At 38.0% G+C, this 24,807-nt stretch overlaps 1 protein-coding gene across 3 annotated transcripts in view; it reads right to left on the minus strand.

The window, feature by feature from the left end:
- Nucleotides 1-8,684: 8,684 nt before the first annotated feature.
- Nucleotides 8,685-24,807, minus strand: part of WAPL (WAPL cohesin release factor) — an 83,763-nt gene continuing 67,640 nt past the window's right edge. For 2 of the 3 annotated variants that reach the window (XM_032312241.1, XM_032312240.1), the window contains exons 13-19: nucleotides 22,369-22,544; nucleotides 21,590-21,705; nucleotides 21,058-21,222; nucleotides 17,282-17,489; nucleotides 14,799-14,887; nucleotides 11,306-11,401; nucleotides 8,685-11,019 (exon numbers count right to left, since the gene is read on the minus strand). In XM_032312241.1, the coding sequence (XP_032168132.1) occupies nucleotides 10,954-11,019; nucleotides 11,306-11,401; nucleotides 14,799-14,887; nucleotides 17,282-17,489; nucleotides 21,058-21,222; nucleotides 21,590-21,705; nucleotides 22,369-22,544 (916 nt within the window). In that variant the 3' untranslated portion in view covers nucleotides 8,685-10,953. Of the gene's footprint in view, nucleotides 11,020-11,305; nucleotides 11,402-13,793; nucleotides 13,930-14,798; nucleotides 14,888-17,281; nucleotides 17,490-21,057; nucleotides 21,223-21,589; nucleotides 21,706-22,368; nucleotides 22,545-24,807 lie in introns of those variants that run through there. The other variant, XM_032312239.1, reaches the window with a different exon arrangement.

A 24,807-nucleotide genomic window follows, 5' to 3' on the forward strand; every position in this document is an offset into this window, starting at 1 on the left:
TCCCTCTAAACCTATTTTCTGAGAGTTTTTATCATGAATGAATTTTGTGTTTTGTCAAATGTTGTCTTATGGATCTATTGGGATGATTGTCTGGTTTTTATCCTTTCTCCTGTTAATGCAGTGTATCATGTTGATTGTAAATATTGAACTACCCTTGCATTCCTGAAATAAATTCTACTTGATGATGGTGAATAACTTTTTAAATGTGTTATTGGATTCTGTTTGCTAACATGTTGTTGAGAATTTTTCATCTATGTTCACCAAAGATATTGGCCTGTAGTTTTCTTTTTTTGTAACATCTTTGACTAGTTTTACTATCAGGGTAATGCTGGCCTTAAAGAATGAATTTGGAAATTCTCCTTCTTCTTGCATTTTTTAGAAAAGATTTTATTTATTTATTTGACAGAGAGAGAGATCACAAGTAGGCAGAGCAGCAGGCAGGGGTGGGGAGGAAGCAAGCTTCCTGCTGAGCAGGGAGCCCGACTTGTGGCTCGATCCCAGGACCCTGAGACCACAGCCCAAGGTGAAGGCAGAGGCCCAACCCACTGAGCCACCCAGGCACCCCTCCTCTTAAATTTTTTTGGAATAGTTTGAGTAGGCATTAACTCAGGGTGCCTGGATGGCTCAGTAGGTGGAGCCTCCAAATCTTGATAGCAGCTCAGGTCATGATCTCATGGGTCATGAAACCCTAGGTGGGCTCCATGCTTAGAGGGGAGCATGCCTGAGATTCTCTCCTTCCCCCTCTGCCGCTCCCAAAACTTGCCCATGTGCTCATGCTCTCTCTCTCTCTTAAATAAATAATAAATAAATGTTTGGTAGGATTTGCCTGTGAAGACGTCTGGTCCTGGTTTTGATTACAGACTCAATTACATTGCTGGCATTCAGTCTGTTCAAATTTTCTATTTCTTCCTGACTGTTTTGGTAGTCTGTAGGTCTCTATGGATTTATCCATTTCTTCTATATTGTTCAATTTGTTGGCATATATTTTTTCATAAAATCCTCTTATAATCCTTTATATTCCTGTGGTGTTTGTTGTTATTTCTCCTCCGTATTTGATTTTATTTATTCAAGTCCTCTTTTTTCTTGATGAATCAAGCAAAAGGTTACTCAGTTTTATCTTTTTTGTTGTTGTTCTTTTTAATATTTTATTAACGTAATGTATTATTAGCCCCAGGGGTACAGGTCTGTGAATCACCAGGTTTACACACTTAACAGCACTCACCATAGCACATAACCTCCCCAATGTCCATAAACCAACCACTCTCTCCCTCCCCCCTCCCTCCTCCCCCCAGCACTCCTCAGTTTGTTTTGTGAGATTAAGTGTCTCTTATGGTTTGTCTCCCTCCCGATTTCAACTTGTTTCCTTTTTTTCTTCCCTACCCCCGCAAACTCCCCACACATTGCCTCTCAAATTCTTCATATCAGGGAGATCATATGATAATTGTCTTTCTCTGATTGACTTATTTCATTCAGCATAATACCCTCTAGTTCCAAGCACGTCATTGCAAATGGCAAGATTTCATTAATTTTGATGGTTGCATTGTATTCCATTGTATATATATACCACATCTTTATCCATTCTTCTGTTGAGGGATATCTAGGTCCTTTCCATAGTTTGCTATTGTGGACATTGCTGCTATAAACACTGGGGTGCAGGTATCCCTTCGGATCACTACATTTGTATCTTTAGGCTAAATACTCAGTAGTGCGATTGCTGGGTCGTAGGGTAGCTCTATTTTCAACTTTTTGAGGAACCTCCATGCTGTTTTCCAGAGTGGTTGCACCAGCTTGCATTCCCACCAACAGTGTAGGAGGGTTCCCCTTTTTCTGCATCCTTGCCAGCATCTGTCATTTCCTGACTTGTTAATTTTAGCCATTCTTACTGGTGTGAGGTGGTATCTCATTGTGGTTTTGATTTGTATTTCCCTGATACCAAGTGATGTGGAGCACTTTTTCATGTGTCTGTTGGCCGTCTGGATGTCTTCTTTGCAGAAATGTCTGTTCATGTCCTCTGCCCATTTCTTGATTGGATTATTTGTTCTTTGGGTGTTGAGTTTGATAAGTTCTTTTAGATTTTGGATACTAGCCCTTTATCTGATATGTCATTTGCAAATATCTTCTCCCATTCTGTCAGTTGTCTTTTGGTTTTGTTGACTGTTTCCTTTGTGTGCAAAAGCTTTTGATCTTGATGAAGTCCCAATAGTTCATTTTTGCCCTTGCTTCCCTTGCCTTTGGTGATGTTCCAAGGAAGAAGTTGCTGTGGCTGAGGTCGAAGAGGTTGTTGCCTGTGTTCTCCTCAAGGATTTTGATGGATTCCTTTCACACATTGAAGCCTTTCATTTATTTTTGTGTGTGGTATAAGGAAATGATCAAGTTTCATTTTTCTGCATGTGGCTGTCCAATTTTCCCAGCATCATTTTTTCCACTGGACATTCTTTCCTGCTTTGTTGAAGATTAGTTGACCATAGACTTTTCTGGGCTCCCTTTTCTGTTCCATTGATCTATGTGTCTGTTTTTGTGCCAGTACCATACTGTTCTGATGATGACAATTTTGTAATAGAGCTTGAAGTCTGGAATTGTGATGCCACCAACTTTAGCTTTCTTTTTCAACATTTCTCTGGCTATTTGAGGTCTTTTCTGGTTCCATATAAATTTTAGGATTATTTGTTCCATTTCTTTAAAAAAATTGATGGTATTTTGAGAGAGATTGCATTAAATGTGTAGATTGCTTTAGGTAACATAGACATTTTCACAATATTTGTTCTTCCAATCCATGAGCATGGAACATTTTTCCATTTCTTTGTGTCTTCCTCAATTTTTTTCACGAGTACTTTATAGTTTTTGGAGTACAGATTCTTTGCCTCTTTGGTTAGGTTTATTCCTAGGTATCTTATGGTTTTGGGTGCAATTGTAACGGTGATTGGACTCCTTAATTTCTCTTTCTTCTGTCTTGCTGTTGGTGTAGAGAAATGCAACTGATTTCTGTGCATTGATTTTATATCCGGACACTTTACTGAATTCCTGTACAAGTTCTAGCAGATTTGGAGTGGAGTCTTTTGGGTTTTCCACATAAAGTGATAGTTTGATTTCTTCTTTGCCGATTTGGAGGCCTTTAATTTCCTTTTGTTGTCTGATTGCTGAGGCTAGGACTTCTAGTACTATGTTGAATAGCAGTGGTGATAATGAACATCCCTGCCTTGTTCCTGACCATAGCGGAAAAGCTCTCAGTTTTTCTCCATTGATGATGATATTCACTGTGGGTTTTTCATAGATGGCTTTGATACTGAGGTATGTGCCCTCTATCTCTACACTTTGAAGAGTTTTAATCAAGAAAGGATGCTGTACTTTGTCAAATGCTTTTTCAGCATCTATTGAGAGTATCATATGGTTCTTGTTCTTTCTTTTGTTAATGTATTATATCACATTGATTGATTTGCGAATGTTGAACCAATCTTGCAGCCCTGGAATAAATCCCACCTGGTCATGGTGAATAATCCTTTTAATGTAATGTTGGATCTTACTGGCTAGTATTTTGGTGAGAATTTTTGCATCTGTGTTCATCGAGGATATTGGTCTGTAATTCTCTTTTTTGATGGGGTGTCTTGGTTTTGGGATCAAGGTAATGCTGCCCTCATAAAATAAGTTTGAACGTTTTCCTTCCATTTCTATTTTTTGGAACAGTTTCAGGAGAATAGCAATTCTTCTTTAAATGTTTGGTAGAATTCCCCTGGGAAGCCGTCTGGCCCTGGGCTCTTGTTTTTTGGGAGATTTTTGATGACTGCTTCAATCTCCTTTCTGACTATGGGTTTGTTCAGGTTTTCTATTTCTTCCTGGTTCAGTTTTGGTAGTTTTCAGTTTTATCTTTTCAGAGAACAAACCCAGAGATTCATTGACCTTTTCTGTTTCTTTAAAAGTCTCTATTTCAGGGGCACCTGGGTGTCTCAGTTAGAGCCAGAGGTGATCACCCACCTCTGTTTGGGCTCCAGCAATGACCTTGGAGATGTGGGACTGAGCCCTATGGCAAGCACCGTTTTAAGCTCTGTGCTTAGCACAGAGTCTGCTTGAAATTCTCTCCCTTTCCCTCTACCCCTCCTACATCCCCCATTCTCTCTCTCAAATAAATAAATCTTTTTAATTAATTAAAATAAAAGTCTCTATTTCAGGGACACCTTTCTGGCTCAGTTGGTAGAGCATACAACTCTTAATCTCAGAGTCCTGAGCTCAGGTTCCTTGTTGGGCATGGAACTTAAAATAAAAAAATAGAATTAAAATAAAATAAAATAAAATAAAATAAAAAATAAAAAAATAGAATTAAATCATAATTAAAGTCTCTGTTTCATTTATTTCTCCTCTTATCTTTCAGTTAATGTCGGTTTTTTTTTTTTAAGATTTATTTGAGAGAGAGAGAGAGAAAGAAAGAGAGAGGACACGTGGGAGGGACAGAGGGAAAGGGATCGAGAATCCAAGGCAGACTCCATGCTGAGTGTAGAGCCTGATGCAGGGTTCCATCTCATGACCCTAAGATCACAACCTGAGCTGAAACCATGAATCAGTTGCTTCATTAACTGCACTACCCAGGTGTCCCCTTTTTTTTTTTTAATTTTAATTTTTATTTTAAGTAGGCTCCACACCCAATGTGGAGCTTGAACTGAGGATGCTGAGATTAAGAGTCACACACTCCACTGACTGAAGCAGTCAGGTGCCACCCAGTTAATGTCTTCTTAATCTGTCTCTATACTTTTGTATTTTTATATTTAATTTTAAATTTATATTTGATTTTTTCTTTCTTGCTCAGTGTCCTCAAAGTTAAGTTATCCTTTTCAAATAATCAATTTTGGGCTAAATTTTCAAACATTCCTATTACCTTCTCTCTACTCATCAAATGTTTATTCTATTGCTCTTGTTCTGTCTTTAAAATGGAGTGGTTTTTTTTTAGAATTTTCAGCTCCTGTTTTATATAGATGTTTGAGGTTAAACATCTCTTGTTAGGTCCGTTTTGCTGCATCCTGTAACTTTTGATACTTTTTCTTTTTATTGAGTTCCAAGTTTTTAAAAATTTCATTATAATTTCTTTTGCCTATGAATTAAGAGGTGTTTTAAAATTCCTTAACATGTAGCGTTTTCCATCTAACCTTTTACCTGCTAGATAAACTGCTATTTTTTAGAGTATTTTTTTCAAAGATTTTATTTATTTATTTGACACAGAGAGATAGATCACAAGCAGGCAGAGAGGCAGGCAGAGAGAGGGGGGGAAGCGGGCTCCCTGCCAAGCAGACAGCCCAATGCAGGGCTCGATCCCAGGACCCTGAGATCATAACTTGAGCTGAAGGCAGAGGCTTAACCCACTGAGACACCCAGGTGCCCCAACTGTTTTGTTTTCAACTTAAACTAGTTTTGCCTGTTCTACAAATTTGTGTCAGTTGGTTCAGGTTGTATGTACACTTTCTTATTCATCTCCCCTTCAGCATTATGAATACAATATTTATCCATGCTGTTGATTGAAAAAGGATTTCATCCATTTTTATTGCTAAGTAGCATTCTATTGCTTAAATACAATTTGTTTATACATTGACTGTTGATGGGTATTTGTGAGTTGGTGGTTTTTTTTTTTTTTGCCAATTGTTAGACTTTTTTTTTTTTTTTAAGCAATTTCTATGCCCAACATGGGATTCTGAACTCATGACCCTGAGATCAAGAGTCACTCTACTGACTGAGCCAGCTGGGTGCCCTCTAGTGTAAGCTATTGTTAATAGCTATCAACATTTCTTTTTACAAGTTTTTCCATGGAATGTTTTAATTTCTCCTGGAGAACATGGAAATGCTGGGTTGGGGGACAGCTCTATCTTTTACAATGAATGCAAAAGTTTTTCCAAAATGGTGTTATTTTACATTCCCACAACATTAACAGTTTCAATTTTTTTTTTCTTTCAAGATTTTAATTATTCATTTGAGAAAGACAGAGTAACAGAGAGAACAGGGCAGGAGAAGCTGGCTCCCCACTGTGCAGGGAGCCTGACATGGGGCTCCATCCCAGGACCCTGAGATCATGACCCAAGCCAAAGGCAGATGCCTAATGTAGAGTCACCCAGGTGCCCCTCAATTGCTAGTGTCAACATTTAGTATCAGCATATTTCAAATTGTCTGTTCTACTGACCATAAGTATATCTTCTAAGTTAGAGTTGCAGTTCCATGATGACTAATGTGTTTATTGGTTATTCATGTTCCCTTTGTGAGGTACCTACTCAGGATTTTAGCCCATTTCAAAATTGGATTGCTTATTATTGAGTTGTAATTCTTTATATTCTGGACACAAGTCCTTCGTCAAGCACACAATTTGTGATTATTTTCTCCTAGTCTGAGGTTTGCTTTTTCATTTTCTTAATGGTGTCTTTTGAAAAACAAGTATTTTATTTGGATGAAATCTAATCCATTGTTTCCTTTACTGGTTATCTGATGCCAATCCCCAAATGATGAATATATCCTTCATACTTCTAACAACTCTAGGGTTTTCACTTTCATACTTATATATGATCTGTTATTTTGTGTTTGGCATGAGGTGTAGGGGTCAGAGTTTTTTTGTTTTTGTTTTAATAGATATCCTGTTGTCTCAGAACCATGTGTTAAAAATACACCTAGGGCACCTGGGTGGCTCAGTGGGTTAAAGCCTCTGCCTTCAGCTCAGGTCATGATCCCAGGGTCCTGGGATGGAGCCCCGTGTCAGGCTCTCTGCTTAGCGGGAAGCCTGCTTCCTCCTCTCTCTGCCTGCCTCTGCCTACTTGTCATTTCTGTCAAATAAATAAAATCTTAAAAAAAAATACTTTCTACATTAAATTACTTTGGTACCTCTGCCAAAAATCAATTGACCATATACGTTTGTGTAGGTGTACATCTTTTTTTTTACTTATTTTTTTCTCTTTATGCTAATATCAGCTTTCAACTACTGTAGTTTTATGAGACTGAGCTCAATAGTGTGTATCAAACAGCTTTGTTAAAGATTATTTTGACTTCTTTAGGTCCTTTGCATTTCCATGTGAATTTTAAAATTTATTTTCTCTTTGTTTCCTATTATCTCAGTTTTTTTTTTTTGGTTACTCTTCTCATCTTTTTTTGATTAACCAAAGTATTTCAGTGCTCCATTTTTATTCTTGTAAGCAGCTCTACCCTTTATGTGTCTGCATTGTTTTTTACTGGATGCTGTAGGGATTATAACATCCATCTCTAATTTATTACAATTTACTAAGTATTAACCTACTTTAAGATTTATGAACCTCCCAACAGTATAGTTCCATTGAGCCACACCCTCTGTAATACAACCCTAGGTAACAGGTTCTTTTAGGTAACTGAAAACTAGGTAGTACACTAATAGAGTTTCCTGTTTTTGCTCCTTAATCCAAAATATAAACCTTTGGAGTATTTAAATTGTACAGAGTCTAAGGAAATAGAGGTTTGACCAAAACACTATTAAAAATCTTTGTTCAGTTTAAAGATTTTCTAGGGGTACCTAGCTGGTTTAGTTGGAAGAGCATGCAACACTCAAGGTCATGAGTTTGAGCCCCATGTTGGGTGTAGAGATTACTAAAAAATAAATAAATAAATAAACTTTAAAAATAAAGATTTTCTAGGTCGTTATTAATCTATGCATCCAATATCAGAAGAGCATTAACTGACAGTGAATTGTGCAAACCTCTTACGGTCTTTCCTTCCAATGTAAGAAAACTGGAGGGACATGTTTGGAAACATTTTAACAATCACTCAAGTTTGTTTCATTTTCTCCCTGCTTTAGTCACTACCAAGATATTAACAATTCTGAAAATAATTTTAGAGACTTGCAGTTTAAGGTATCCAAACCCAATGGCCTCAACAATATGAAAGCCATTATCCCAAACGTCTGAAATAGTCACGGTAGTCTACTCCATTGTTGAGAACATTTTAATTTCCTGACAGTGTGCGAACAGAACTGTTTGGTGAAAGCTCCCATTTACTTGGATCTACGTTTGGAACACAGTGCGCCACTGCTTCACATGCAGTTTCACTGAGTCTTCACAACCCTGAAGCAAGCAGGAGCACCATCTTCTAGCTGAGTAAGTAGAATAAAAGTCTGGGAAATTGCTCGAACATACATCAGCACTTGGTTTCCAAATATATGTATATGGTTTAGGTCTTTCTAGATCCACAGTCTGCACTCTTAAACAGGGTTATACACTGTTTATGGCTGGAAGGGGTAAAGTGGATGGGAACTCACATAAGATCCTTTAATCTAGTTTTGTGATTAAAAGCAGTAGAGGTTGAGGAATCCACTTGTATCCCATGCAGGAAACTTAAAAGTCTGACAAGAAGAAAACTGAACAACTAAAAAGCAACTGTAAAAAAGTAAAAAAAAAAGTTTTGGGTCATACTCAGGCAAAAAGACTAAGGCAGCTAACTTAATAAATGTATCAAGGGCATAACTATACAAGTAGAAAGTCATCATCCTCAATGAACCTGTGTTTCTGAGAACTGGCATTACATTTAGAGAAGCATTAAGAACATGGAGAAGTACATAATGTTTAACAAAAATTGGTTTTTATGTGTATGTTGAAGGGAAAGTCACATAACACATCATGTTTCCCCTTGGTCAGCTGTATCAAATTCATGAGACTTCTTCCTCCAAAACAGTTCAATAGATTTATGTTAAAGACAACATGTGTATTGAAAGTAGCAATTTTATTTGAGTTAAAATTATTTACAAAAACCCAAAGACATACTTCATGAAACTGGTACAAACTATTTTTTTCCTGCCGTTGGCTTTTGCTCCAAAGATCACAGCTGAGAAATACTGTATAAAATAAAAATAGGATTGGATTCAGAAAAGTACTCTACTGTTCTAATTTCCAATTGGTAGTATTTACAGAAATATTTACAATGGAAAAAAAGGTTACTTTAAAACTTTAATTTGCAAGTCAGCCTCAAGTACCCTAAAATGCAGAGTTCTCTGAGGGTTAAAAACACACAAATGCACTGCAGCTGGTGAGGTGATTTCTCCCCCACCACCCCCCACCAAAGTCTGCATCTCTATCAGTGCTTGACAATTAGTTATTATTTAAAAAATAAAACAAAACAAAAAACTGTTAAACACTGAGGTAAATCAATTCTCAAATGATTACCAGTGTAACAGAAAAATGTAGTTCGCCCTGATTGTTCTCATCCAAACATTTTGTAATATTCTTTACCATCTGCCACAAGTCAGTTTTTACCAAAAATCTGTCCCTCTTCCTAAATCCAATGATTAATAAATATCAATGCACTTTAAAATTATTAAACAAAATATATCTAACTAATTCAATTTTATGAATATCACTTATTGATATACTTTTAAAAGTTTGCTAAGCTAGCTTTTATACTCAGGGCAAATAAAACCTCAATCTTTCCCAAGTTACACTGGCATAACTATGCTGTTAAAAGGTGATGGGTGGGGGTTGGGTGGGTAGGAGGAAGAAAACAATTTGCCTGGAATCAGTTACTTCCTTATAGATTTCCCAACAATCTGCATTATCAAAAATAGGAAGACAATAGAAGGCAGCCACTGCATTTAAAAAACATTACAGCTGGCACTAATACAAGAGCCCCGATTTGTCACTTTATACAAGGAAATAACAAAGTCTAAATGAGTAACAGTTAGACTTTAAGCTATTTTCCTCAATACACACCAAACTAATATTTTTTATGGCTTCAAGTTTTACAAATCCAATGAAGAAACATGATATAACTACCTGAAAGGTATTTAAAAGTATTGATGAAAGAAATCTCTGGAAAGCCTGTATTCAGGCCCAATCAACAACAACAAAAAAGTTTAACCAGTGGACTGAATAATAATTAACACAAAGATTTGCAATGTTGTGAAATTAAATATATGTGTTTTGTGTGTTCCATGACTATTTTCCAAACACATTGTTCTATGAACTAAGAATCTGAATGAAAAAAAGGATCTTCTCTGAACCAGCAATTTAAGGCTTTGCGTTTATGCATTTGATCCTGTCACTCTATAGAAGAATATACACATTATCTGGAAACATGAATTCCACATTGGTGTTTTAGCTTCCTTATATGACTGTACTGAACATTAGAAAATATATCTAGAGAGTCCTCCCTCAAAACTTAATGTTTCAAGAGCCTCCTCTAGTATTAAGCTGAAACTACCCTGGGTTTGTCTATCTTGCTTCATCCTTTAAAACAGGGCATATCAGCCTACATAATATTCCATCAAACTGTTGTCGGTTTTGTGTCTATAGCTACGATTCATCATGGTATGATAATATGGTTATGGTCTCAAAAGTGAAAAAGAGTTCAACAACCCAAACCAAATCAAAAATAAAAAAATATACTATTAATCCCTTGTGTCTTTGGATTCCATCTAATTTTAAATATAGACAGTAGTTCAGGGAACAACAACGAAAAAAAATTCACAAAATTATTAAAAGCTTTATTTACGATTGGAATCATTCAACAAAAAAGCAAAAGCAAATGAGCCTGAAAAAGGAACTAAGCTGTTGTCTAGAATGTCCTCAAAACATTCGATACCTCAGTAGCTAAGCTGCCTTTGCACCTGGCTGGCATGACAACAGTGGCTCAACATACACAGCAGTTGCACTAACAGCAGCACAAATTTTCCCCTTAGAACTTGCCGAGAACAAGGGGAGAGTATAAACTCTGCCAAAGTTAAGTGTATTTAAATACTGCATGGAATTGTTAACAGCCTGAACCTTTTCCCTCATTTTTGATAGTTGCAGATTGATGTAGTAACTGTCATTTAGCAAATGCAGAATGCATGACGAAGAAATCAGGTGGCCTTAAAAATCCAAACATGAATGATACTGATGAATGTTCTTGGTATATCTTCAAGGACTTCTTTCATGACTTTTCTTTGTCTAAGAATAGCTCCAGCATTACCGAGCACCTGAAGCAAAGGTAAAGCAGCTAGCAATGTTCCAAGTATTCGATCACTCTAGAGATAGATTTCTGGCCTGTGGTTCCAACAGCACACTGAAGGAAGCGTGGAGAGGGGAAAGAGGAAGTAACAGTTAATATTTAACAAGTATCAAATCAAAGCTTAAATTTTTTTAGCTTCACTAAACTGAACACTACAAATCAAAACACTAAGATTAAATGGTGGCTTTGATAATTGTTAATTATTATGGCCAAATATATTGCTCTTCTATTATCTTAAAACAATACATCACAAGAAAATCCCTTTTTGCTTCTAGCCATACAGGATTTTCATTTCTACAGTCATTAACGCATCATATTTATGACCACAGAACCTACTTACAGTAAGATTCATGAAGCTCAGGAATTTTTTGAGCATCTCTGTCATTATTGAAAAATCCCCTTCTGGCAGATACTCTCGCACAGTGGTCACATTGATCTGAGAAAAGAGATCAAATATATACTGGTCAGGTGGCAGAAAACAGGAGTTTGCACCCTGCACTGTGTTGCTGGTTTTGGCACATACCTTCTTCCAAACTTCTACAAGGTCCTTGACCTCCTTGTTTAATATGCCATTGCCTTTTCCACCCTCCTAAACTCTGCTTTTGTGTGTGTGTATGTGTGCATTCCCTACTCCATCCCATGCTCAGAAAGGTAAAACTGGCAAAAGCTACACCTGTATCCATATTTACTTTTGTTAAGTATACAGAAAAATGCCTGAAAGAATAAAATGCACTGCTGAGTATATGTGTGTTGGGGTGGGAAGCAATGTTAAGAAAATAAGGGGGAAATTGAGAATGTACTCTGGTGCTTATGGAATAATAAAAATCCTCATGTTCCTATGTAGGCTGGGAATTAACCAGATCTTTCCAAAGATAATCTTGTATCATGAGAGAATGTCAGCAATGCCAGCAGAGGACACTGCTATATACACACACATATATAAAACCAATCTGACTAAGCTACCCAAGCATCCCTCCTTCTCTTTTTTAAAAAAATTTTTTGTCAATGTACTTTTGAAATGATAAACAAAATAGTATGAATACAGTTTCAGAAAAGATCTAATGAATGTTACTAAGTAACCATATGCTAAATTATGTAACATCAATCACTGGAGTGGTGAATGTTATAGGGCAATCCCAATGGAAACTACACAGCTAAAGGAAAGCTGGGTTTAAGAATGTCTTTAAACAATTCCAGGAAGACAGCATGAGGGCAGGAAGAACAGTAGCTTCAGTAGCTACAAAGGCCACTCAGAAGAGAACTGCATTGCTATGATACAAAATAAATGAACAGACCCGAGGTTTTGAGTGAAACCCTCAATAATCAAACCCTTTTCTATCAATATTCTCTACAGAATCCAACATACTGTGGCTGGGGCATGGGAAGGGGAGCCATAGCATGTGTTTTTAAACAGAGAATAGCAGGTACAAAGAGAAAAAATGAGAGGGGCTCTTTCAGAAAAGCATAAAACTCAGTCTCGGATTTGTGAGTTTGAGCCCCACAATGGATGTAGAGATTACTTAAATAAACTTTAAAAAATGAGAAATGGCATGGCTTATCTGGGAAATTTAGAAAATACCCAATGGGTATGACAGATTTAGAAAAAGCAGAAGCAGTTTTAACAAGTTTTACTTGTAGCAGCAAACAAAGTCATGATTCCCTAACTGATGGTAAACCAAGAAAGATTGGTAAAGAGTAGTGATCAGATGTGCTCTTTGGGAAGTCAGCTGTGGTGGCAGTGTCCAAGATTTCAGGAATGGAGTCAAGAGAGCAGAAAAGACAAAGACCAGTGAGGAGACTGACCACTGCAATGCACCAGATGAATGTCATAAGGGCAATCCCGATGGAAACTATACAGCTTCCAAGATGCAATGGAAGACGACCCAATCCCCTGGGCTTCCATTAAGCAGCCTTTACTATAGTACAATGACCTGCTTTCTCATCTCTTCCACTTACATATTCAGCAAACCAATTTCCTTTACATTTTGTATATCACCCAGTTTTTTTTGGGGGGGGAGCAGGTAATCATAATGACCCCCCACAAGGCAATAATGACACCTAGAGTTCTATGAATTCACAATATTGCCCAGAGCTTAAGGACCTTATGATCTCTTTAGAAAAGAGAGATAACCGATGAATAGGTACATGACATTCACATGACAAAAATGGCCAAAGATAAAATGACATGTGCCAGTATCATGTTAATGTCTATACCTATAAAAGAACACAACTGGGGCACCAGGGTGGCTCAGTGGGTTAAGCCACTGCCTTTGGCTCAGGTCATGATCTTGGGGTCCTGGGATCAGGTCCCATATCGGGCTCTCTGCTCAGCAGGGAGCCTGCTTCCCTCTCTCTCTCTCTCCACCTGCTTGTGATCTCTGTCAAATAAATAAATAAAATCTTTATTAAAAAAAAAAAAAAGAAGAAGAAGAAAGAAAGAAAGAAAAAAAAGAACACAACTTGGGGCACCAGGGTGGCTCAGTGGGTTAAAGCCTCTGCCTTCAGCTCAGGTCATGATCCCAGGGTACTGGGATCGAGCCCCACATCGGGCTCTCTGCTTGACAGGGAACCGCTTCCCTTCCTCTCTCTCTCCCTGCCTGCCTCTCTCTCTGCCTACTTGTGATCTGTCAAATAAATAAATATTTAAAAAAAGAACACAACTGAAACTAGGGTGTGTGCAAAATAGAATACCTAAAAAGTCATTAAATAGTAAGCCCATAATTTTTTGGAGACGTGCGTCTCCCTCTTTCCCTTTGCTTGATGCATGTTTCTCATTTGCCCTTAAAATCTCTGACTTTAAGGAAATAAGGAAAAGGACTGAGCTGAAAAGATTTCAGGAAAGGGGATAAAGATCCTGCAGGGCCTCCACAGCAATGATGAGAACTTTGGTCTTGTTCTTGAAAGCCATGGTGCCAGCAAGGGTCACAGTGGAGCAGGCTACTATGCATTTAGATCAGAGCTTGGCTGTAATATAAATATGGAAGAGACAGGGAATCAGGAAAAACAAAAAACACAAAAGAGAAGCTAACCCTTTCACTACAGAAAAGACTTCCATTCTTGCCTCCTGAATGCCCTTGGCTCCTACGGAGAAGAACCTCCTTTTCATTTTAAAATCTGGCTCTTCCACTAGACCTTTCCCTTAAGAAGTCCTCCCAATGACTGTCCCAACAGCCAGAACCCTCTGCTTCCATGCTGACTCAACCCCACCAACTGGACACTAATACTACCAGTAAAATCACCATCATCTAAATCTTTAATAATCCTATTTTCCTTGCCAGTAAGTCAAAAGTCACATGAGCCAATGCTGGCCAAGATAAGGGGAACTCTACTTGGTACAGTGGGTGTGGAGCGATCCCAGAGGGAAGAAAACACTGCTCTTAAAAAGAAAGAGACATGAAGAGGCCGCCTTCTTCTGTTGGACATTATTTAACTAGAAGAGACATGCAGCCAGAGCCAGTATGGGGCCAGGAGGAGACCTACCACAAGACAGTAGGGTTTAAAGACAAAGAGCACATAATATCACTGAGACTATACTTTTCCATCTTAAGCCAGCTGAACATAGGTTTTATATTACGCTTTTACTTCAATGAAAGCCATGTAAATCAATTCATTCATCACTGAAAAACTTTCTCATTAAACTTTTGTTTTGGAATGTACCTTTAAAATCATGAAATTAAAAAAATAAGCAATTATAAAAAAGTTTACCAAATATTTGGAAGTTTTAACATGAGGGGGGAAAATACAGTAATACATAAGTTAATTAGGTGATGGTACAAAGTTGTCACAAGAATATCTTTTTAAGACACATAAAACAATACTGAACTATTACTTACTGGACTCTCCTGGCAGAGACACCCAAGAAGTAGTGCTGTGTATGAGGCTACAATGCAATCCTCCATGTGTTTGCCAGCATGCTGAAGGGCTGAGAATATTTAAACACAAAACTGTAACAGTATATCACCAAAACCAAACAACAACAACAAAAAACAATCCTACCCAGAACACCAACAATTCTGTTAGTTATCTTTTCTTCAGAACTCCTTAAACATTGATAGTGCTGGGAAAATGGGATATCCACACAAATTAACAAAAAATTACGCAAATGGAAGAGGGACCTTAATATAAGCACAAATACAAAAAACTCTTCGACAAAAATAAAGGACTAAAATCTTTATGATCTCGGGTTAGGAAACCACTTCTTAGTTAACACCCCTAAACCAAATGTGACAAACTCCGATAAACTGAACATCAAACTTAAAAATTTTGTTTCAAAAGACACTATCAAGAAAGTGAAAAGACAACAGAGATATGTAAATGAGCAAAAAGCATGTGAAACCATGCTTGACACTATTTATTCAACAGGGAACTGCAAATCAAGTGACATATATCTTCACACCCACTAGGATGGCTAAAATAAAAAAGATGAATAACTATTTGTAAGGATTTGGAGAAACCAGAACCCTTATACATGGGCAGTAGGAATGTAAAATGAAGCTGTTATTTTGGAAAAGAGCATGGTAGTTCCTTAAAATATTAAACACTGAGTTAAATAATCCAGCACTTTCACCCAAGGGAAGTAAAAATATATGTTCATACAAAAACTTGTACATGAATGCTAGGTCACAGCAGCATCATTCTTAAGAGCCACAGGTGGACACAACCGAACATGCATCAACTGATAACTAGATAAAGTGTGGTACACACTTACAATGGAGTATTTGGCTATGAAAAGCATTTAAGTACTAATAACATGTTACAGCATGACTGAACCTTGAAAAGATTAGGCTAAATGAAAGAAGCCAGTCACAAAAGGCTACATATTATTCCATTTACATGAGAAGTCCAGAAAAGGCAAATCTGGAGACAGAATTAGTGGTTGCCACTGGCTGGGGAGGGGAGAACAGAAGGTAATGGGTATAGAGATTCTTTTGGGGGTGATGAAAATGTTCTGAAATTTACAGAGTGCTGATGGGTTACACAACCTTGCAAATGTATTGAGAACCACTCCATTATTCACTTTAAAAAGGTAAATTTTACCTTGTTACCTGCTGAACTATGGCCCCACTCCTTGCATATGTTGAGCTCCTAATCCCCAGTAGCTCAGGGTTCAACTACACTTGGATAGAGCGTTTAATTAAAGAGGTAGTTTAAATGAGGTCACTGGGGTGGAGGCCTACTCTGTCTGTCATCTTCATAACAGGAAATTAGAAAAAAGATATACAAAGAGGGAAGACTACCTAAAAAGAGAGGCAAAAGATGGTCATCTACAATCCAAGCTTGGACAGTCAAGCCTGAGACCAACCCTGACATGCGGATCCTTCAGAACTGTGAGGAAACCCACGTCTGCTGTTTAAGCCACTCAGTCTACAGTACTTCATTACAGTAGTCCTCACAAGCTAACACTTACCCCAACAGAGCTGTTATTAAAAAAGACTGCTAAGCAACCAAAAATATTATGCCAAAGGAAACATGAACACTTAGAAGACGGAACAGCAATTTCTTACAATATCAGAACTAATGCCATTAGTGGAAAAGTGGGTATAAGAGAACAAGACTAGGCTCAGAAAAAGACATTTGCTGGGACTTGCTTCCTAGCTTGGTTGAGGCTAAACATTATTCAATCTTATAACCTGGGTGACAAATGACTATCCTGCAGTACTTGCATAAACAGTAAATCCAATACCAGTTGTTGACAAGAGATAATAAATGTAACATCTCCGTCAGTATATTCCTTACTGTGCTTCCAAGCCACGACATACCATTTGAGAACTATTACCGTAGTTTATGATAATAGATCTCAATTTATAAAGTGAGGCTCATACAAGAATCAAAATCTCAAAACTGTAAAAACCTTTAGGAGTCCTATTGTTCAACCACTCTCTTTTCAGGTGATTAAAGAAAGGCCAGAGCAGGAAGAAAAGGCAGACCTTTCCTCACTGCTAGGAAGCCAGCAAAGAACTCCTATAAGCACTGAAATACTAAAGCTTGCTACACTGAACTAGAGAGGCCATAAAATAATAGCAAGATTGTGAAAACACATGAATTAAAAATGTTTCAGAAGGAGAAAACAGGGGCACCTGGGTGGCTCAGTGGTTTAAAGCCTCTGCCTTCGGCTCAGGTCATGATCCCAGGATCCAGGGATCGAACCCCACATTAGGCTCTCTGCTTGGCAGGGAGCCTGCTTCCCCGCCTCTCTCTGCCTGCCTTTCTACCTACTTGTGATCTCTGTCTGTCAAATAAATAAATAAAATTAAAAAAAAAAAAAAAAAAGGAGAAAACATTCTGAATTTGAATACACGATTTAAAATAAATGTACCTTTATTGAGGTCAAGTTCATCCTCCTCCTCCTCCTTCTTATGTTTCTCTTCCGTACCATCAGTCTTTTCAGTTGATACCCACTGTATTTCTCCACTTGTCTCTTGCCACTCTCCACTCTTATCATGCTGAGTGGTGGGAGCATCTTTGATCAGTTCGTCTGTTTTACTTTCTGCCAACTGGGCTGCTCGTTCTCGCTCAAGGAATAGCTGATAAAAATTATTTTTGAAGGTCATTAAAAGAACATCAAGTAACATGTATGCACCCAAATATAAAGTTATGTTTGCTTTTAAGATCACTAACCCTAAGAAGCATGCGGTCTGGTTAAAAGGAGTAAGGGGTGCCTGGGTGGCTCAGTGGTTTAAGCCTCTGCCTTAGGCTAGGGTCGTGGTCTCAGGGTCCTGGGATCGAGCCCCACATCGGGCTCTCTGCTCAGTGGGTAGCCTGCTTCCCTGTCTCTCTTTGCCTGCTTGTGCTCTCTGTCAAATAAATAAAATCTTTAAAAAATATATATATATAAAAATATAAAAGGGTAAGTTAATAATAGGAACTTTTGCTCTACAACTGAAGGCAAAAAGGAAAGTATAAATGCTACTGGGATTCAATCAAGTAAACTAAATATATCTACTAATGATACAGGCATTGTTTTTAAGAATGCAAATCTCAACACCTGCCCTTAAACTGCATAATAATGACAGGATAATTCAAGCAAAAAATACCAACTTGATGTATAGCAAATTTCTTAAGCCTGAGCAAACTGAATAAATTAAGAAAGAAAGGACACTAAATAAAACTAATACTGGGGAAAGCAAAATGGCCTCTTCAGAAAGAAATTTAGAGAGATAAACAAGGGGGACTCAGTGGGTTTAAAGTCTGCCTTCAGCGTGGGTCATGACACAAGGTCCTGGGATCAAGTCCCACACCAGGCTCCTTGCTCAGCAGGGAACCTGGTTCTCCCCTTGGGTGCCACTCGCTCCCCCTGCCTGTGCGTGAGTGCTCTCTCTCTGAAAAAAAAAAAGATTCTGTGTCTCCCTCTGCCCCTCCCCACCATCTGCCCTGTGGGCTTAACTTACTTGTTTGCTCTCTCATAGATATTTAAAAAAAATAAATAAATAAAGAGATAAACAAGCACCAGTAAAAATAAAAAGTAAAAGGTCTCAAGAGAACTCAGAACTGGACTTCAACTACTATTATTAACAATGGAAGTACACAATGAAAACTAAGTTAAAAGGCAACCACTGAACTCCTTACTTTCATGTACTTTATTTTCCTTGTGTTGGTACAGAGATGAATGTATGGAAAGCATTTACTTGTAGAATTTGGGAAAAACTCCAAGTTACTAAAAACTACCACCAGCAAAGCAAATGCCAAGTAGATCTCAAAAATTTGCTGAGTATAGAGAACAGTGGTATATAAACTTTAATACCCCTAAAAAAATAAAATTTGAATTTTATGTAAAAGTGGTATTAAAATTTCTTAAAATTTAGGGATCTCCAGAACCCCTCTAGAGAATCTATGAGGTCAAAATCAGATCTATAATACTACTGCCTTCTTTCATTCTCTCATAAGTGTACAGTGTTTTCCAGGATCTACATACTATGTGATTGTGTTATTGCTCTGATGGCTAATGGAAGGAGTGTCTTTGTTTTATCATTTTCTCAGTTTTTATTTCAAATTCAGTAAATATCAATAGATCAAACACACATAAACAAAAATTCTCTGGAGTCCCCAGTAATTTTTAATACTGTAAAAGAACTCCTGAGATCAAAATATTTGAGAAGAGAATGATGGGGTCCTAGTTATGAATCAGAAAAAGATCAAGTTGTTGTGGATTACCTTCTTTCAGGTATTATTAGTTTCAAAAAGGCCAAAAGGATTAACAGGGTTTCAGAAACAATGAAGTAGACAGTTCATTACCAATTCTGAACATATGCAAATTGTCATTTAAAGCCAAGAAATAACAAAGGTACTTAGGAACCTATTAGATTGGCAAAAAATGTTAAAAACTGCAATGCCTACCATAAGAAACAAAAACTCACTTGCAGCTTTTTGGGAGAAGTGTAAACTGAGGATTTTAGTGGCTGGGATCAGGTGTATTGGGGACATCAATTTTTACTTTTTTTTTTTTTTTTAAGTTTATTTATTTATTTTCTACACTCAATGTGGGGCTTAAGCTTATAACTCTAAGACAGAGAGCAACATGTCCTCCAACTGAGCCAGCCAGGCACTCCACAGAAGTAGCAAATTTTTTTTTAAATTTTTAAAGATTTTTATTTTATTTGTCAGAGACAGCACACACAAGCAGGAGAACACAAAGGCAAGGGGAGAAGCAGGTTACCCTGAGGAAGGAGCCCAGTGGCAGACTCGATCCCAGGACCCTGGGATCATGACCTGAACTAAAGGGAGATGCTCAATCGACTGAGCCACCTAGGATTCCCTCAATTTTTATTTTTTAAGTTATTTTTTTTAGTGTTTAATAATTTATCAGTTTCTTATAACATCTGAGACATCAAGTTTTAAATACATATTGATACAATTCTTTTTCTTAAAAGATTTTATTCATGTATTTGAGAGAAAGCTCAAGGTCAGGGGGTGGGCAGAGGGAGAGGGAGAAGCAGGCTCCCCACTGAATAGGGAGCCCAATACTGGGGTCCATCCCAGGACTCCAGGATCATGACCTGAGCCAAAGGCAGACACTTGACTGACTAAACCACACAGGCGCCCCCCAACACAATTTTTTTTTTCTTTAAATTCAACAGAGAGAGAGGGATCACAAGTAGGCAGAGAGTCAGGCAAAGAGAGAGGAGGAAGTAGGCTCCCTGCTGTGCAGAGAGCCCGATGTGGGGCTCCATCCCAGGACCCTGAGATCAAGACCTGAGCCGAAGGCAGAAGCTTAACCCACTGAGTCACCCAGGTGACTGACATAATTCTTAAGCCAGGAAATTACTCTACAGATATACTTTGAAAAGTATTCCCTCACCTGGGAAAGGGGAAAGTTATGGCCCAATATTTAGGAACAAAAAGTACTAGACAGAGATCAGACCAAAAAGTAAATGCTTGAAGGACCTGAACTGGATAGGATTGGGGCTGGGTCTTCATTCCTAATTTGTTATTAAAAATCTTCTGAGGGGCACCTGGGTGGCTCAGTCGTTAAACATCTGCCTTTGGCTCAGGTCATGATATTGGGGTGCTAAGATCGAGTCCCACATCAGGCTCCCTGCTCAGCAGGAAGCCTGCTTCTCCCTCTCCCACTCCCCTTTGTGTTCCCTCTCTCAATGGCTGTTAGTAAGTAAAATCATAAAAAAAAAATCTTTTGGGGTGCCTGGGTGGCTCAGTGGGTTAAAGCCTCTACCTTCAGCTCAGGTCATGATCCCAGGGTCCTGGGATCGAGCCCCACATCGGGCTCTCTGCTCTGTGGGGAGCCTGCTTCCTCCTCTCTCTCTGCCTACTTGTGATCTCTGTCAAATAATATAAAATCTTAAAAAAAAAAAAAATCTTTTGATTCATCAACAAATATGCTTTGTTTCTGCTTTTCACTAATAATGCCTAAGGAGTGATTATTATTACAGTTGAACTGTCATTGGAATAAAGTAAGGAAGGGTATAAATTCTAAGCCAGTGTGCCTCTCAGTGAACTGGTAAGGGTGAGAGAGAGAGAGACAGACAGACACACACACACAGGGAGGAGGGAGGGAGAGGCAGGGAAAGGTGCAACTGATGAACAAGTTGGACAATCCACAAACTGAAGGTGTTCGCTTGTTTTGAAGTTGTTACTTACCTGCACTAAAGCCTGAACGGCATGAATTTGTCCAGCTATCCTTAAACTATCATCTCCTTCTCCACTACAGAAGGAAGAATCAAAAGAACATGATGTTTCCATGTTGACAAGACAGTGCCGATTCCGAGCACTGTATTCCACTAGATTTATCAGTAGACCTAAGCCCTACAAAAATTAAAATATGCATATTACCACAGGTGAGAATTAAAAGCACATCAACATAATACATGTAACTTCCGCTGACAGCTAGAAACTTAATGTTCTACCACCCACTAAATCGTTAAAAACCAGTATGTAAGATAATGGTCTTCCTAATGATTTCACCGCTTCTTAAAAATCATTACTTTAGTTCTTATACTTTTAATTTTTGCACAGAAACCTTCACAGCTTTCTTTTGTACATTAAGGTGTGTTCACAAGGAATCCAGTGAAATCCACAAAATATCAAATAGTTGGTTCTTAAACCCCAAACTAAGAAGTTTATCAACTCAATAGATCAAATACTGCTTTCTGAAACAGTTACTCCAACTCACCAGCACTCGAATATCAAATCTCTGCTCCTGAGGTAGGTACTTTGGAACCTGAAGCACACAGTTCATTGCTGTGCCAATCAAGCCATCCTGTTCTCCTGTTTTGGTGCTGCCCCACTCTGAAGTAAGAAATGTTAACAATGTGAAAATTGTTACTGATTCTTCTATGTGATACTAATAACCAATATTCATTAACATAGAACTTAAAGGTCAGAAACATGTAGCTACTTCTTTTTTTTTAAAGATTTTATTTATTTATTTGACAGAGATCATAAGTAGGCATAAAGACAGGCAGAGAGTGGGGGAAACAGGCTCCCCGCCCAGCAGGGAGTCTGATGTGGGGCTCAATCCCAGGACAGAAATCATGACCAAGCCAAAGGCAGAGGCTTAACCCACTAAGCCACCCAGACGCCCCAGAACTTTTTATTTATTTGAGAGAGAGAGAGAATACAAGTGGGCAGAGCAGCAGGCAGAGGAGACGGGAGAAGCAGGCTCCCCATGGAGCAGGGAGCCTGATGCGGGGCTTGATCCCAGGACCCAGGGATCATGACCTGAGCAGGAGGCAGCTGCCCAACCAACTAGGCTCCTGGGTGCCTCTGTATAGCTACCAGGCTGGTCCTAAAAATATTAACCCTCAAAGTAGTTACATCTATACATGAGTAAGTGAATTATACAATGGCAATTAAAAAATCACTACATTAAGAAACAAGGGGAATAACTTGTTTTTACATGTAATATATAAGCTTTCAGTGAAAATACATGTAGAAAATTAAATTACTTACCATTATCATTAGTTAAATTGAGCAACACCCCGATGATGGCCCTCATGCAGTCTTCTACTGCTTTGCCCACATGGTTGGTTACATTCTGGTGAGGCAGAGGCTTACTGTCAGGTAAGCATATACTGTTCTCAGCACGGTTATACTGCTGAATCAATCCTTCACAATGCTGTAATGCTCTTAAGAGAAACAAAATATAGACTATTATGCTAAACAAAATTAGTTATACTAAGAATTTCTATTTACTTGGACCTTAACATTTTAAATCTCTCATAAATGCTGCAAAGTTAATTCCTCTTTCTACTCCAGAAGCTATAATGTATAAACTATTTAGTCATATACCAAATGTGTCTAATAACACACTGCTAAATTTTGTTTTGAGAAAACTTGATAATTTTAATTTTTCTAAGGATAGTTAAAATTATGAACTCATTGCAGAAGTTTACATCTGTACTACTTAAAGTTGTTCCCATTTTACCAATCTGTCCAACAAAACAGACCTACCACCATCCCTCCCCACACAAGATAAAACCTATAAGAACTAACACGGGACATTTCTGAATCTCATTCAGATGTTTTTCATTTAAGATGCAAGCTCTTAGCAGTACAGTGTATTATTTATGTTAATAATGCATAATAAATAACCATAAATAGATGGTATTAAATACTTCATCAACATTAGAGCTAATCATGTTTTTTAACATGAGGTCATTTAACTGACCTGTCTCCTGGCAGCCACATAGGGTACCTGGCCGCTACATCCCAAGGATTCTCAAGCTGCTATCCAAAATAACAAGGAAATGTAATCCTTAAGTGACTCTTGTATTTCTGAAGCCTCTCTTTAAATCACCAGATCCATTAACTTAAAAAAGTCTATTAGACACGAAGCTGACTCAGTCAGTTGATTCCTTATGTACTATATACACCACACAAATCCCTTAAAGAAAACTGCACTATATCTAATGCCTCTCTAGCCTCTCCTTAAAATGTACCATATGGTTAGGAAGGTATTTCTCATGTCTAATATAAAATAACTTGGTGTTTAGATGTTAGTGGGTTAGCCAGAACTACCATGCTGTTATTGTTAACTGCCTTTAGTAGTAATGAACTAAATCACAGTCTGAGTTGGTAAATGAGGGAAGAATAACAGGAGTGTATCATTTTAATCTTTCAATATGCTCTCTCTGCATTTATCAGAGTCCTACTGAAAAGTTCAAAGAGCCAAAAGAGTGATATTTCACACACATCCAATTATGACCTCCACTACCACTTCTAAAACATCTGAGATGAAAGAGATGAAAACTGTTGTATTAAATACCTCCTTTTGTTTCTTTTTTTAAGATTTTGTTTATTTGACACAGAAACAAGCAGAGAGAGCAGGTGGCAGAGAGAGGGAGAAGCAGTCTCCTACTGAGCAGAGAGCCTGATGTGGGGCTTGATCCCAGGACCCTGAGATCATGACATGAGCCGAAGGCAGATGCTCATCCGACTGAGCCACCCAGGCACCCCTACCTCCTTCTGGAAGATACCTGTCAGGGGTCATAAAGTATATGAGAGACATTTTAAAAGAAATAAACTGATTTAACTTGCAAATTCTTGGTAAGGGAGGATAAAACTCTGGTATCAATACCAGAATACATGACTTAAGGGCACTAACTGTGATAGAAAATTTACAAATATAAGGCAAAAAGGAGAGGGGAAACATACAGATCTATTGGAAACTAAAGACTACCAGAAATTTGAGACTATTGGAAACCTGAATACTGACTGGGCAAATAATATTAAGCAATCAATAATTTATAAGGTATGAAAATAGTATTGTGGTCACATCTTTTAAAACAGCCTCTTTTGGGGCACCTGGGTGGCTCAGTGGGTTAAGCCTCTGCCTTTGGCGCAGGTCATCATCTCAGGGTCCTGGGATCCAGCCCTGCACTGGGCTCTCTGCTCAGCAGGGAGCTTGCTCCCCCCCCCCCCGCCCCCTCTGCCTACTTGTTCTCTGTCGAATAAATAAAATCTTTAAAATAAAATAAAGAGTCCTCTTTTTAAGAGGTTATATATACTCAAGTACTTAATGAATTATATAAAATCTGTAATTTGCTTCAAAATAATACAGAAAGGTTATGAACAGGGTTACAGATGGAAACAGATCAGCCATGGGTGGTGATTATTCAAGCTGAATGGCCTGTACATCAGGATTTATCATACTGTTTTGTCTATGTTTGAAATGTACCAAAATAAGAGATTAAAAAAACAGATGAAGTTGAGTCAGGCTACACTGGCCTTCTGATATTATTCCAAGGTCTTTGGATACACATTCAAAGACAATAAGAAATCAGAGATTTGGCATTTGGGATTATTTTTCAAAAGTTAAGCCACTGTGGTATTGTGTTGGATAGGCTGGAAGCCAGAGAACTAGGGCAGAAATATCATGAACTAGGATGG

Source organism: Mustela erminea, chromosome 14 (assembly GCF_009829155.1).
Source record: "Mustela erminea isolate mMusErm1 chromosome 14, mMusErm1.Pri, whole genome shotgun sequence".
NCBI classification, from domain to species: domain Eukaryota; kingdom Metazoa; phylum Chordata; class Mammalia; order Carnivora; family Mustelidae; genus Mustela; species Mustela erminea.